At 48.2% G+C, this 15,396-nt stretch overlaps 1 protein-coding gene across 1 annotated transcript in view; it reads right to left on the bottom strand.

Moving 5' to 3' along the window:
• The window catches only part of LOC310711319 (kazrin-like), a 214,299-nt gene extending 199,990 nt beyond the window's left edge, over positions 1-14,309 (bottom strand). The window contains exon 1 of the mRNA XM_083513140.1: positions 13,731-14,309. Within this exon, the coding sequence (XP_083369266.1) occupies positions 13,731-13,986 (256 nt within the window). The 5' untranslated portion in view covers positions 13,987-14,309. The remainder of the gene's footprint in view (positions 1-13,730) is intronic.
• Positions 14,310-15,396: the final 1,087 nt, after the last annotated feature.

The raw sequence follows: 15,396 nt of genomic DNA, 5'->3' as shown, positions 1-15,396 counted from the left end.
TTATTATTATTATTCTCAGCTGGATGCCATCCTTTCAGAGACACCTAAGGGGGGGGGGTAAAACTATCCTCCTAGGTGATTTTAATGCAAGAGTTGGGTGAGATTATGATCTGTGGCCTGGGACTATTGGGAAAGAAGGAATTGGCAACAGCAACCAGAACAGAATCTTACTTTTGACTCATGCCCAGGGCACATGAGAATTACAACTTTTAAGCAACCCATCTTGGCTGACATTGTATCCACTTATTATGCTTCTATATTAATTTTATGAGTCATCATTTTTATTATTTCGTTCAGAAATGAAACCTTTTCCATCCCACCGGGTGTCAGAAGCAGGATCTGCATGCATAAACCTAAGTGATTTCAGGGAGAAAACAAAGATTGGGTGGGGGGAGTTCTGCTCCCACCCCAACCCTTGCTGCAGTTTCTCTCCTTCCCCACTCTTTGCAAAAGGTCTGGCCTGCTCATGAAGTGCGGTGAGGCAAGCTGGGGACAGCTGGGAAGGGCTTCAAATCTGGGAACAACTTGCCCCTGAACTTGTTGCCCACTGCTGCCACCTCCTCCTCTGGCCTCCTTTTGATTCCCCTGTTGCATGCCGGGACTTCCCTGGGCCTCCTCCAATCACATCAGGCAGTGGTGGCAACAGCGGCAGTGTCAAGGGGCGGACAGGAAGATCAGGTCATTCACAGGTCTGAGAGGGAGACGTGAGGCTAACATGCAATTAGTTTCTTTATTAAGGAAAGTGGGGGGGGGGAATACAAGGAAGGTCATAAAGGCAACCCCCTGTTGGGGTTTGAGCTTGCAGTCATAGCACCAGGTGGTTTGGCTGCAAGCTCAAACCCTAACACCCCCCATGAAGAAGTTGCTCAAACTAGTGTGCAGGCCCTCCTTCGCTCTCTAGCCAGCGTGGTGTAGTGGTTAAGAGCGGTGGACTCGTAATCTGGTGAACGGAGTTCGCTTCCCCGCTGCTCCACATGCAGCTGCTGGGTGACCTTGGGCCAGTCATACTTCTCTAAAGTCTCTCAGCCCCACTCACCTCACAGAGTGTTTGTTGTGGGGGAGGAAGGGAAAAGGAGATTGTTAGCCGCTTTGAGACTCCTTAGGGTAGTGATAAAGCGGGATATCAAGTCCAAACTCCTCTTCTTCTTCTTCCCTCTGAGTCAGGGCTCCACGCCTGTAATCTTCTGCTATGGCGAGAAGCTAGAGCCTCTCTCTGTGCTTGCCTGGCCCATTGCTCAGCAACATGTAACATCCTTCACATTCTGGAAGCCAGTGGGGTCCAAGAGCCTTCAACAGAGCCTGCCCTGATGGTGCTGCGGGAGAGATGTACGTCTGGTTCCCCTCTGACGTATCTATTGGAGCCTGCATCCAAACTAGGAACCTCATCACCCTGTGCTGTGCTGGGCCACCTCCCTGCTTTGGCTTCTCCATGATCCCTCATGCTTTCAGCTTCTAGTACCTCCCAGCTTGTCCCCTCCTCTGAGGTGTGGCCAGTATACCACCACCAGGATCTGGGATCTAAGTCATCATCTTCTGTGCCCTTCCTGGGGACTGTTGGGCAAGTGCCTCCCACCACTCTTCCTCATCCAACCAGACCCTGACAGGCGAAGGAGGTGGGGGTGCCATTTTCTGTTTTGCCTCAGGTGGCCAAATATCCTGAACTAGCCCTGTTTATCAGGAGTTGGCAAGCGGCCAATTCTGACAAGTTGGCCCTTAGCAAAACACTATATTTGGGCTTCATCTCCTTCCTCACTCTATTTTGCCATCACATTTCCCTGCACCTCACCCCTCTCATTTTAGACTGTTTTTTCTTTCTTTCTTTTTTTAAGCTGCAAGTCAAACATTGAAACGGATTCTTCGCAAAAGCACTTCTGGGACCACACAGAAAAGGGTTTTCCTCTACTCTCCCTGAAAGTACCAGCATTAAATTGCTGACAATTTTGTACAATATATGTTAAGATTATCTTCTAACTAAAAAGCAAAGAGGTTTCCACCACTACCGCCGGTTGGTCCTCAGACAGCAAACAAGACCTTCTGCTATTCAGATAATACAACTGAGGAATTCTATTGTTTTCACGGGTTTTTTTTCTGACTGGCTAATGCATCCAAAGGAATCTGATCTTTCCAGTCGTTCATCAAATTACCGCTTCTCACGGAGCAAACCTGATCCTTTTAAAGCGATCCTTAGAGGAAACAGAAAAACAATTTGTGTGTGTGCATTCACACACATACAAACACACACACAAAGAATCATTTCCCACCCCACCCCCCACAAAACTTGTGAAATCTGATACTGAACAAAATTGCAAATAAGTTAGGTTAAAAAATAATAAATAGGAAGGAGGGACCGACGCAAACTTCCTTCTTGTTAACTGTATACAAGAGGCTTTTGTGAGTTTGCCTGCCTGCGAGTTCCTGCAATAACACCACATGATTCTGTGTCTATTCTGTCAAAACACTTTCCAATTATGCTCCCGGCAATTTGGGCTGGCACCAAGAGATGACTACAGATATACGATGGTGGCTTAAAACAGAGTCAGGCTGTTGGTCCATCTACTTCCAGGACTATAGCTCCCATCATTCCTGACCATTGACCATACAGACTGGACCCGATGAGCGCCGGAGCCCTACAGCATTGGTTCTTCTCCATCAATCTAACCTGACTGGCAGTGGCTCTTCAGAGAAAGGTCTTTCCCCCATCACCAGCTCCTTGACCCTATGTAGAAGATCTCAGGTTTATTCTCTACCACGTTTGGAAAAACCTTTGATCATCCAGATGTTCTTCAACTACAGCTCATAGCTGTGCTCATTGTGGCTGATGCGAGTGGTCGTTCAGCAATAACTGGGGAACCACAAGTCCTTTACCCCTGTTCTACATGCAACACAGATGTCTCCACCACCGAGTTAGACACCCTCCTCTGAATTACATTTTCCAGGGTTTGATCACACACACCATGCCCTCATGCCAGGCTCGATGAGCCTGGGGTGACCACCGAGATCAGGTGCAAAAGAAGAAACACTGGCAAAATGAAGTAAACATGCTTGCATTTGAACCTAAAACGGGCATGGGGAAACTTTTTAAGCATAAGGGCCACATCCCCCCAAAGGCAATCTTCCAGGGGCCACATCCCAGTGGTGGGCGGGGCCAGAGGCAAAAGTGGGCAGGGCAACAAATGCAAATTTTACCTTTGCACAGTAAGCTACTCACACACCCCTCTCTATCCTCTAACCAGGCAAACAAATGGTGTTATCAGAGTTCAAGGTCACATGCACAAAAACACCCAAGGAGTGTGCAAAGTAGGAGTCCTGAGGGGACATAGCTGAGGAGGTGTAGCCTTGGAAAGAGTCCCAAAAGCCAGGCTGAGAGGCCTGGAAGTCTGCATGTGCTTCCAGGCCTGAGGTTATCCACCCCTGTTTTAAACAAAGAAGTTGATATGAATTACACAGGTGAAGGGTGCCAATGGAGGAGGCCGAATGCTTCGACTGATCTTTCCTGAGGATTTGGTGCGACTCTCCTTCATTGGAAATTTTTAAGCAAAAGTTGGACATTGACCTTTCAGCGGTTCTTCAGCAGCGATTCCTGCATTCCATCTATGACTCCTGCATTCCCTCCAACTTCACGATTCTATGATTCTAGGACAATGCAATATAAGTTGGCAAAACACCTACAATGTTTGATCCCCATCATTTTCAGAACTCTGGACAGAACATGATTGGGATTTATTTTATTTATTTCTTGAACTCTTCCCATTTGATTCTGGCTTCAAAATACAGTCAACTGCTGATATTTTGTTTGTTTTTATTCTCTGCAAATGGTGGCAGAGATTCTGTCTCTCATTTTACATAGCAGATATATTATGTATGTGCAGTTTGCTTAATTTGGGAAATAAAATTAAAATGTGCATGCGAAGAAGCAATATGGAAAAAGTGGGTGATAAAAATTACGGCTGAAAACTTCCATTGAGCCAGTCAATCAGTGTGTGGCAATTAATTTTGTTCCAATAGGATAAAAGCTATGGACGCCTTTCTATGTGTTTGGGGGCACCAAGGCCAGATTAAAGTGGCTGGGGGCTCTGGTGCAATTTCCAAAATAGCACTCCCTCTCCTAGAAAGAACACGTGAAATAATGTACCACAAAATAAGTCTTGTGCTATCTTCAAGTCCAACAAATTTATCATGATGGAACATTTATATACTACTACAAATACTCTGAGCACTGCTGTTTAACAACTCTCAGCAGAGCACAAACAAAAACATTTTGCCAAAGCTAAAAGAAAATACTCTCAGTATGTGCAGTTCCACATTTTGAACTCACTTTACTCTTCATTGTTTTTGCCCACTTCCTGCCTCAGTCTAACCTACCTCACAAGACAGATGTGCAGATAAAATGCAATACTGGACTTAGTGGCTGCATCGCAGGCATCAAATTTTGGTTCCCTTAAACAGACTGATGCATCTTTGTGCAATGAAAGGGTCATGCTTTCTCAGCCAGTCCCCCTGCAAATTAGTGTAGTCTGCAGTCTGTAGATTCCTGTAGTCACTGGGGTGGGGAACAGTGGCACTACAGCAGATTTCCCTCTAATCTCACGCAGCATTTCAGAAATGTGGCCAGGGTTGTCTCTACCATTGGGCAGAGTGGAGCAGCCACCTTAGGCAGCAGGACTTGTGGCAGGGTGGTGGTGGTCAAGTGAGAGCCAGAGGTGATGGTCAGGTGTTGGAGGACCCAGCTGCATACACTCCATGAACTGCACCATTTAAGCTATCCTTTTAGCCTCAGGTACAGTGGAGGAAAGGTACGTGGGTGGCGCTGTGGTCTAAACCACAGAGCCTACTGCAGGGGTAGGCAACCTAAGGCCCATGGGCCAGATGCAGCCCAATCGCCTTCTCAATCTGGCCCATGGATGGTCTGGGAATCAGTGTGTTTTTACATGAGTAGAATGTGTCCTTTTATTTAAAATGCATCTCTGGGTTATTTATGGTGCATATAAATTTGTTCTTTTCCCCTCCTTCAAAATATAGTCTGGCCCACCACATGATCTGAGGGACGGTGGACCGGCCCATGGTTGAAAAAGGTTGCTTACCCCTGGCCTAGGGCTTGCCGATCAGAAGGTCGGCGGTTCAAATCCCTGCGATGGGGTGAGTGCCAGTTGTTCGGTCCCAGCTCCTGCCCACCTAGCAGCTTGAAAGCACATCAAAGTGCAAGTAGATAAATAGGTACCACTCCGGTGGGAAGGTAAACGGCGTTTCGGTGCACTGCTCTGGTTTGCCAGAAGTGGCTTAGTCATGCTGGCCACATGACCCGGAAGCTCTTTGCGGACAAACGCCAGCTCCCTTGGCCTACAGAGCAAGATGAGCACGTAACCTCAGAGTTGTCCATGACTGGACCTAACAGTCAGGGGTACCGTTACCTTTACCTTTACAGTGGAGGAAACTGTCCCTAACTTTAGCATTGAAGAAGAAATGAACTGTCAGTCTTGTATGTGGAACAGGGAGGGCAGCACTATCTTGCCCTTTGCTTCAGGCTATAAAATGGCTTGGATCAGCCTTAGTGGAGGACAAGCTCAGAGGTCAAGCCTTGCCCTTTGGCAAGAACAATATTTGGGTTGACCAGCTAAAATGTGTTGACCATTGGTGGGGATTGCTGCCCTATATATTGTGATTGGTTCCAACACGATGACTTCAGAGAGGGGAAGGAGGTACCCCCTCCCCGTATGAATCTATTCCCAGAGATGCACAGTGAGTTGGGAACCAGATCCTGCCACCATTTTATGGAATGCTAATTGGTTTTACATATGCACACACACAGAAAACCAACTGTTCCTGACTTGCCCACCTGTTTACAAAGCAGAGGCCTAATATTTGCTGGGCAAATCCTGACGGCGCACTAAACACATTTGATGTTAGATTAGTTTGTTTAAATGGCTAGAACTCCCTGCACGCTGGAAACGGCTAAATATTACAACTTTGATGGAACGAATCCCCTAAACGAATCTCTAAATCAATTTGCACTGACGAGCATTGGCGATGCAAGCACAGCTGATGGGAAGGAAGCGGGTGAGGGGAATGCAGCCTGCAGGCAAAGAGGGAGGGGGCCACACAAGATGCTCATACACATGTAATGTGTGCACACTGCATGCACACAGACACAGCATTGAAAACAAAGGTTGCAATGCTGAAACGAAGAGACACTCTGAAGACCTTTGGACGTCCCAAGCCAAGCCACCACTAGGTGAGACCCTACCCAACAAGGAACACAGATCCAAGCAAGGATGTATGTTGAATCTTGCTGGAAGTAGCAATGGCAAATTTTACCTAGACCAGGCATAGGCAAACTCCAGCCCTCCAGATGTTTTGGAACTACAACTCCCATCACCCCTAGTTAGCAAGGCCAGAGCTCAGGGATGATGGGAATTGTAGTCCAACATCATCTGGAGACCCACAGGTTGAGAACCACTGGGCTAGAGGGAAGGTATGAACATAAGAAGAGCCTGCTGGATCAGTGCCAAGGTACATCTAGTCCAGCACGTACTGTCCCCACAGTGCCCAACCAGGTCCTCCAATGATAATAATAATAATAATAAATTTTATTTATATCCTGCCCTTCCCAGCCATAACCGGGCTCAGGGCAGCTAACATCAAAATATAAATACATTAAAACATAAAATTCAGCAATTGACTGAAATACAGCTTAAAATCAAATAAGATCAGAAGGCAACCATCAAATTATGACTATAGGGGTTGGGAACCTTAGGTACTCACCAGGCTCAGCTATTTATACGAGCCGGTGAGAGGAGTTAAAGAGGCCTCTTATATATAGGGTCTTATAGGAGGAGAGGGGTTAGACTAGGCCCCGACCAAAGGCCTGGAGGAACAGCCCCGTCTTTCAGGCCTTGCAGAAAGTTGCCAAGTCCCACAGGGCCCTGGTCTCTTGCGGCAGAGCATTCCACCAGGCTGGGGCCAGGGCCAAAAAGGCCCTGGCTCTGGTTGAGGCCAGTCTAATCTCCTTGAGGCCCAGGATCTCCAAGATGTTATTGGTTACGGACTGTAGGGTCCTCCGTGGGGCATACCAGGAGAGGCAGTCCCGTAGGTATGAGGGTCCTGTGGATATTTTCACTCCCTCCCATTGCAAGAATCTCCTGATTTTTTCAGAAAGGAGGGGCGGAAACTGCTCTTCACTTCTTCTGCTCCTGCCTGACTCTGTAGGGAGTCTGAGTGTTATCTATGTAGTGATTAGATGGCTGAGTGAGAGCTGTAATACTCAGGCAAGCCAGTAGCTCTTTAGTGTTTAGTTTGTAGCAGCTATTAGAAGTTATGCTTCACAGCTTTCTTCTGTGTTCATACTCTGCTGAGTTTGGTGTGCACAACTCACAGTTGTGGGTCCAGTGCACTTAGACCTAATTTCCAGGAGTGGAAGGTCTCTGGAAGTGCTCCAGTTTGCCTGAACCGGGGCAGAACCAGTTGTTGAGCCCAGTAGCTGGCATCGGCTCAAAGGCGTATTGACAAGTCCCAGGTCGTATAGGGCTTTAAAAGTTAGAACCAGCACCTTAAACCTGACCCTGTACTCCACCGGGAGCCAGTGCAGCTGATGTAGCACTGGATGAATGTTATCCCGTGGCAAGGACCCCGTAAGTAGTCTTGCCGCGGCATTCTGCACCCGCTGGAGTTTCTGGGTCGGAATGAGAGACACACAAAGCAGGACCCGAGTAAAACAGCATTCTCCCCACTTGTGATTATGAGAAACAGGCATTCAAAGGCATTACTGCTCCTGTCAGTGTTAGAACATGGTCATCAGGGTTAGTAGCCATCGGCAGCCCTATCCTCTATGAATTTGTACCCTCCATTCAGACTGCAAATGGGAAAACACAGCAAGAGGAGAGTCGCTCTCTGCTAGGACGGTTAGGTGCCAATGCATCTCCACCTACAAATCAGATGGGCATCTGCTGGAGAGTGTTCCGTGCTGTGGTTATCTGCCTGGTTCAGACTGTAGATACGTGTGGTCCATTCAGCTCAGTACCGTCCATATTGATTGGCAGTGGTTCTCCGGTTGTTTCAGGGGAACCATTCCCAGCCATACTGGGAGATGCCAGGGGCTGAACCTGTGACCTGCACAACAGTTGCTACGGCACTGAGAAACCTCTCTCCTAGCTTCCATCAGTTTCTCCTCCTTCATTTGGGGAAAGGGCCGAGGGAAGAGACCCCTCCGTCATGTCTGGGGAACACATGTTTGCACTTCACCAAACATTGCATAGTCTCCATCTCATAGGGCCTCCCTAGGCAGAGATGTGGTGCAGCAGAAGTCTCTTATGTTTCCCACACCCGCAAACATGTATACAGAGTTTGCTGTTCCTAAAAAATATGTACTTTGTTTCATAAAACTATTGTAACAAAATGGATGGATACAATAGCACTAATTGAATGAAACACTTGCAATCACACTGTGGGTCCCCCACCCCTTTAACTACAGTGATACCTCGGGTTACAGACCCTTCAGGTTACAGACTCCACTAACCCAGAAATAGTACCTTGGGTTAAGAACTTTGCTTCAGGATGAGAACACAAATCGCGCGGCAGCAGCGTGGCGGCAGTGAGAGGCCCCATTAGCTAAAGTGGTACCTCAGGTTAAGAACAGTTTCAGGTTAAGAATGGACCTCCAGAACAAATTAAGTTCTTAACCTGAGGTACCACTGTACAGGGACATGTCGGGGCAGGGAGATGTTTCTCTGCCAACACAATGCATAAGGAAAATTTTACCCTACCCCCTACACAACTGCAACAAAAACCATGCTGCAGTTAGGCAGGGGTGGGGTGGGGAGAGGATTAAATTTCACCTTCTGATGCACTGTGATAGATATTTCAAAAGGTTTTGATAACAGGGACTGAAAATCTATTTCACACAAACATAGGCTTGGTTGTGCGAGCTATATATTATGAACTATTTTGTATTACCTGTATGTTGACATAATGTTCATGGGCGGGAATAATAATAATAAATTATCTGCCTTTTAAGAAACACTTCTAAGAGTAGCACAAATCTGCCAGTTGAAGCAGGTTGCCCAGTCTTATCTAATGGTAGGACTGGCCCCAGATGATGCTGAATCACCTACTATATATGATACACGTTTTGCAAAGGCAAATAATACAATCAACAGCAACAAACTCTAAACCAAAAATGCACTGTATTCACACACCAGGATCTAGCTCTGCAAGTTGTAAATTAAATTCAAGCTATTCAGATGTTCACAAAGCACAATCAGCAGAAGCCAACAGGAAGTCAATCATCTCACTCATTCCCTACACAGACTTATGCTGCAATCCTATACTTACCTGGGAGTAAATCTCATTGAACTCAAGAGTGAGCTTCTGGGTAGTTGGCTGTATGGGGTTCTTGTGCAAATTTTACCTAGACCAGGCATAGGCAAACTCTGGCCCTCCAGATGTTTTTGAACTACAATTCCCATCATCCCTAGCTAACAGGACCGGGTGTCAGGAATGATGGGAATTGTAGTCTCAAAACATCTGGAAGGCCATAGTTTGCATATGCCTGACCTAGACCAGCAGTCCAAGTGGTGCATCGCAGCATTCCCCCACATGTGGCTCGCAAAACCTGTGCAAATGGGTCACAGGTTTTATCAGAGAACCCAAAGCATTGTTCCTTGCAATCCGTCATTTGCATGAGGAATGCCTTTTACAACTTTTGTCTTGTTGGCATGGTGCAATGCTGTGTTGACACTTGTCACTGAACATCAGAAAAGCTGAAGTCTTACATTAACACTTGGGAACTGCTCTCTGGCAGCTGGAAGCAGTGAAGGTCTCAGATTCAAAATTCATGCGACAATAAATTGCTGGGTCACCACAGCAAGTAAATTTGGACTTATGGGTTGCCATGCCAAAAAGGCTGGGACTTGGGAACCCTCAATCTATCAGACCAGTGTTACATGTTACACAGCTGTAACAAGACTTCCACATGTATACATAAAAAGCGTTGACTTCTTCATAATTCAGTGGTACCCACTGGGAATATCCTGCTTGGCAGATATATACATTTATGATAAACTTTGGAGGGCTTCCTCTGGCTGGTCCAGGTGTGCTGCCTGAGCCACCATGTTTCCCAGCTTGGTTTTCTTCTTTTGGCAAACACCATCCCAAATGAGCTTAGCTTTCGTGTGTGAGTGCACCTTGGCTATGGGAAGGAGAGATCACTGCACCTAGAGTCCCCGTTCCCTTCTGTATGCAAGGTGGATGCAAAGGAGAGGCGGAATTTGCAGTTTCTACAGAGGTCAGGCAGTGCACATATATCCCTTCTCACACAACACATAACAGACCCAGGCTCACACTCTCAACCCTACTCACAGCAATCAGGCTTCATTAGTCTAGATCAGGGGTAGCCAGCATGATACCTTAAAGATGTGGTTAGATCCCAACTCTCATTAGCACCAATCAATATGGCCAGTGGTCAGTAGTCCAACATCACTGGGAGGGTACCACATCGGCCATGTTTAGATACAGGCCAGGTCTGGATGCATGAGTGAGTGAGTGAGTGAGTGAGTGATTAACAGAATTGTACATTTTTGCAAATGTTGGTTCAACCTCTGCACCTCATGCTACACCACTGACAGGTTGCCACCCAAGGCTGCCATGCCTTGAACACTCATTTGGGAGGCCATCTCACCAAATTCAGTGGATGTTACTTCTTAGGAAGGCAGCATGCTGTCTTATACCAAGGCAGACAACTGGTCCATCTATCTCAATACTGTCTAGGGATCAGAATTGAAGCGTTTCAGACTGGGGACATTTCTAGCCCTTCCTGAAGAAGCTGGAGATGTTGGGACCTGGAACCTCCTGCTCAAAGAGCAGATGTTCAGCCAGTATGGTGGGCAAATAGGCCAATTTCAGTTTCGCATTCTCTCAATCTTGAGTCCCGTTCTCCAGTCTTCCACATCTGCTTGCGATTTTAACAACAACAAAATGAAAAGCCACCAATGTTTCAGCGCACATGCAATTTCCCCCCAATAAACCATTTTTTTGCAGAGCAATTTCTCCTAATAGAACTCATTCTCACCTATATATGCATTTTTAAGCACACTTTGTGCACAATACTTGGCTGGAGATCTCAACTGCAAAATTCAGTGAAGTGCAAATTTCAGATGATGGCTCTGTTTCAAACCACACATTGTTTCAGAAAGTGAAGATTAGGTAGGCTTGCCTTGAATGCAAACTAAATCCACATTCTCTCCCCCACCCAGCCAATCCTATCTACCACTAAGATACAGTCCTACTGCAGAATTCTGACTGAACCTACCCAGGATCACCTTGCAAGTTGAAATTCATAATCAGTGAAGCCAGCCTGTCTGCGGCACAGAGGGCACCCACACACTTTTAAACATTCTAGCTGTTTTAATGTGGGAATGTGAGGGGTACGGACTGCAGCTGGCATAGTGGAGAGCTGAACATACCTCAACATCAGGAAAGCAGGTTAGACATATCGCATTAATGAAACAGATTTAGGAGTCACAACCAGCCACGACTTCCATCGCTATTGCATAATGGGGAGGTGGGGGAGATTCCCTCCCATCCAGCAAAATAAGTGAGAGAGATACTAAAGGGATGATCAGGAGCCGTTCAGCTCCCATTTCCTAACTCTGATGTAAAAATTAAGAGGATAAATCACTCATTGAACAGCCTGAAGAGCCCCTTGTTACATCGCAGAGCTATTCCTGTGCAATTTACAAGACACACTGCTTCAAAGTCTCCTTAAGTTTATTTCATTTCCACAAGCAAGGGGGGAGAATGCAGAAATGCGGAGCGGCTGTTTTATACCAGGGAAGTCAGACCCGCCAGAGGCACGTTCCCAACCATTTCCTCATTATAACACACATACCTAACTGTCTGTTTGCCTTTTGCACATCTATTCTTTCTTGCACTTTTTTTTTTAAAACCATCACATATCAAGCTGCTTTCATCGTAATGCCAGGTCGCCCGGCTTGCTTAACTCTCCCTGTCCCTTCTCTCACAACCAATAAATTGGAATGACAACAACACACTTTCTGAATCAGATTCAAGATATTGACTGGAACGTGAACAGAGGGGCAAATCTGGAAACCAGAGGAAAGCAAACAGAAAACACGAAGTGCCGATTTGAAAAGGAGAAGCGGGGGTGGGGGGAGAGAGAAGAAAGCATTCTTAAAATTCCTACCATTTCGATAACTGCATTTCAAACTAATTACTCTCTGCCAGCAATTTAATTTGGGGGTGGGGGTGGGGGAAAGCAAAGGAAGATTCTGCTCTTAACCAGAGCCACACACCCCAGAAATGCTATCATGACATCATCACTCCAACACGGTATTTGCAGGACTCCCTGTGTCTAAGCAGGTCCACTGCAAGGTTTGGAGCGGCTTTCAAAAGCAGCTCACATTTGCCTTTATGGATGACCAAGGTGCAAACAAAGCAGGAGAACGTGCCTCCGAACGCCACTGTCACACCTCTTAAAGCACTGACATCATCATGCATAAGCACAGGAGGAAAAGCTGCTGGACAAAGGCCATATTCTCCAAGGTGCCAGTTTTGAAGGCTGCCCATTGATCCATCTTCCCCATTGAATACAACAAGAGACAGGCAGGCAGGCAGGCAGGCAGAGAGAACAGCCTAGTGTCAAATAATTCTGTCCTGTTTCAGTCCAGACACTCTACACAGCACCTCCTTCGTACAAATGCAAAGCACCTCTCTTAACATTATTGCAGAAGTCTGAAGAAAGGGAAGGTGGTTCGCGAGAGCAGTCATAAACAACCCTGCACCACAATTCGCCCTGCAAAGCACAGGGTCGCGTTTCTCTTGCAAAAAGATTGTTTAGCTGGATGAAATCCAAGGTGAGGATGGAAGAGGAGGAAGGGGGGTGAACAGCAACTTACCACAATACATTAGAGATGCAAACAATAAATTGCAGCCTCCCTAGAAAAGGACAGCCGTGGGGAAAACTCCAAACAGGAGTGGAATTAAAGCAAGTTTAAAGATATTGTAACAAACCCAGGGGAAAGCCAAGAATGGAGGCATTCTTCCAGGAAATAATGTACAGGAATTGGGGGGGGGGGGGCGGTGTTGAAAAAGACCTTGTGGAATCCAAAGTTTGTACAAACACAAACCTAGTTTGCAACCCTCCGCAGACTTATTGGGTAGTAAGTCTTGCTGAGCATTGGGGGGGGGGGGGTTACTGACTTCCGTGCAAGCACATGTATGCAATTGCAAAAGGGGGGTGGCGTGCAGAGAGAGCTGCATCCCTTCGCACGCTTAACTCGCCGCTGACTGCAACCGGGCTTTGCTCTGGAGTAAGCAAAGCAGAGGATCGTTCTGCTAGGCTGCAATTCTCTGCAGGGTATGTTTGGGGTGGGGGGGTGGAGTTGAGAAATAAACCCCACTGCACAAAGGGGGGGCGCCTGCAACCCCAACGCGCGATTACCACCAGGACTGCCACGAACAACACTTTACTCCCGAGTCAGCCTGCATAAGACCCGGCTGGGTGTCAGCCGAGCAAAAAGAGGGGTGGGTGGGAGAGAGGATGTTCGGAGGTGATCAGCGACCCCCTCCCCTCCCATCCTTAAGACACATGCTCAAGACACATTAGTCTCCCACCCCCAAAAAGAGACCCCTCAAAAAAGGAGCTTAATGGGAAGAGACCACCCCCCCACCCATTCCTCAAAACGGCCCCGATCCCCGCCTGGGCGCAGAGCCCCGCTTACCTTGCAGGCTGGGCTGGCTGTTCTCCATGGCGCCGCCGGCCGCGGCCATCTCCGTGGCGTTGGGGCTGCTGTTGCTGCTGCTGCCGCTGCCTCCTCCTCCTCCTCCGCCTCCTCCTCCGGCGCCGGAGCAGGCGCTGAGCTCGGCCAGTCTCCGGCTGGTGGCTGTCAGCTCGGCTCGCAAGGCGCTCACCTCCTGGCCGGCCGCCTGGAGGGCTCCGTCGATGCGCAGGGCCAGCTGCTGGTTGCCCTCCATCATGCTCAGGATTTTGGCCTGCGGGACGGACAAGGCAGGAGGCTCAGGAGCCGCGAGAGACGCCGCATCGCGCACCCCGGGCGGGCTGGCTGGCCGGCTGGCTGGGGAGCGGGCCTTTTCCCGGGGACCGGGGCACCTCCGCCCGGGCAGGCGACCTGTTGGATCCCCCTTCCTCGCCTGCAACGCGGCGCGGCCAGCGGCAGCCGCTCGCCCAGGGAAAGCAGCGCCGAGAAAGGCGGGGAGGGCGCTTTAAATGGAGCCTACCATCTGGCCGCCGAGCTGGAGGGGGGAACGGCGAGGAGCGCCGGAGAGGCGCGAAGGGCGCTGGCAGGAGGCCCGGCGGCGCCTCCCTGCCTCCGCCCGCGATGCAACCGTCGGAGGAGGAGGCTGAGCCGAGCGGGAGGGAGGGAAGCGGGTCCGGTGCCGCTCGCACACGCGCCGAGGGTCCCCATAGGAGAGAGGGGGCTCCGCTGGGCACTGCCCTCCCCTTGGCTTTAGGTGATGATGATGCAAACTGCCTTATGGGCTTTTGCACAGCATCGTTTATTTTATTTTATTTTATTATCATGCGTTAGACTAGAAGAAGTTTGCACGGGTCTCCTAAGGGCCAACTCGTCCAACCCCCACAGCCATGCAAGAATCACAGCTGAAGCAGCCCTGGCAGATGGCCCCCCCATGGGCGTAGCCAGGATTTATGTGGGGGGGGGCAGGACACCCACCTGCCACCACCCTCTGTCTCGCTCTGTCTAGCAGATTCGGAATGAAATGTCTCAACCACAGTTGTTTTAAATTTACATTTCTTTTGACACCTCAGAAAAAAAATCTGTTACAATCTTTCTGCTTCTAGTTAAGTCTTTATTTATTTACTTGATTTAGGAGGGGCGGCTGTTGCCGTTGTTTTTATTTATTTACTTAATTGTTTTGTGCAATTTATACACATCTTGATTGTTTTTTTAAAAAATAATAATAATATCAAAAGCAGTTTACAAAGGATAAAACAGTAAAGTCAATTTACGGCCCTACTTGAAAACATACGAAAGTTGAAATATTAAAACAGATCAAAATTACTGCTGCTTTCTAAGTATCTGGGTAGTAAGGGGACCCCTGACCATTAGGTCCAGTCGTGACCAACTCGGGGGTTGCAGTGCTCATCTCGCTTTATTGTCCGAGGGAGCGGGTGGTTGTCCGCAGACAGCTTCCGGGTCATGTGGCCAGCATGACTAAGCCGCTTCTGGCGAACCAGAGCAGCACACAGAAACGCCGTTTAACTTCCCGCCGGAGCGGTACCTATTTATCTACTTGCACTTGGACGTGCTTTCAAACTGCTAGGTTGGCAGGAGCAGGGACCGAGCAACGGGAGCTCACCCCCGTTGCAGGGATTTGAACCGCCAACCTTCTGATCGGCAAGTTTTT

The sequence above is a fragment of the Podarcis liolepis genome (assembly GCF_965112155.1).
Source record: "Podarcis liolepis genome assembly, chromosome: 7".
NCBI classification, from domain to species: domain Eukaryota; kingdom Metazoa; phylum Chordata; class Lepidosauria; order Squamata; family Lacertidae; genus Podarcis; species Podarcis liolepis.
The sequence above is the reverse complement of the archived record's forward strand: the minus strand, read 5'-3'. Positions and strand labels throughout refer to the sequence as shown.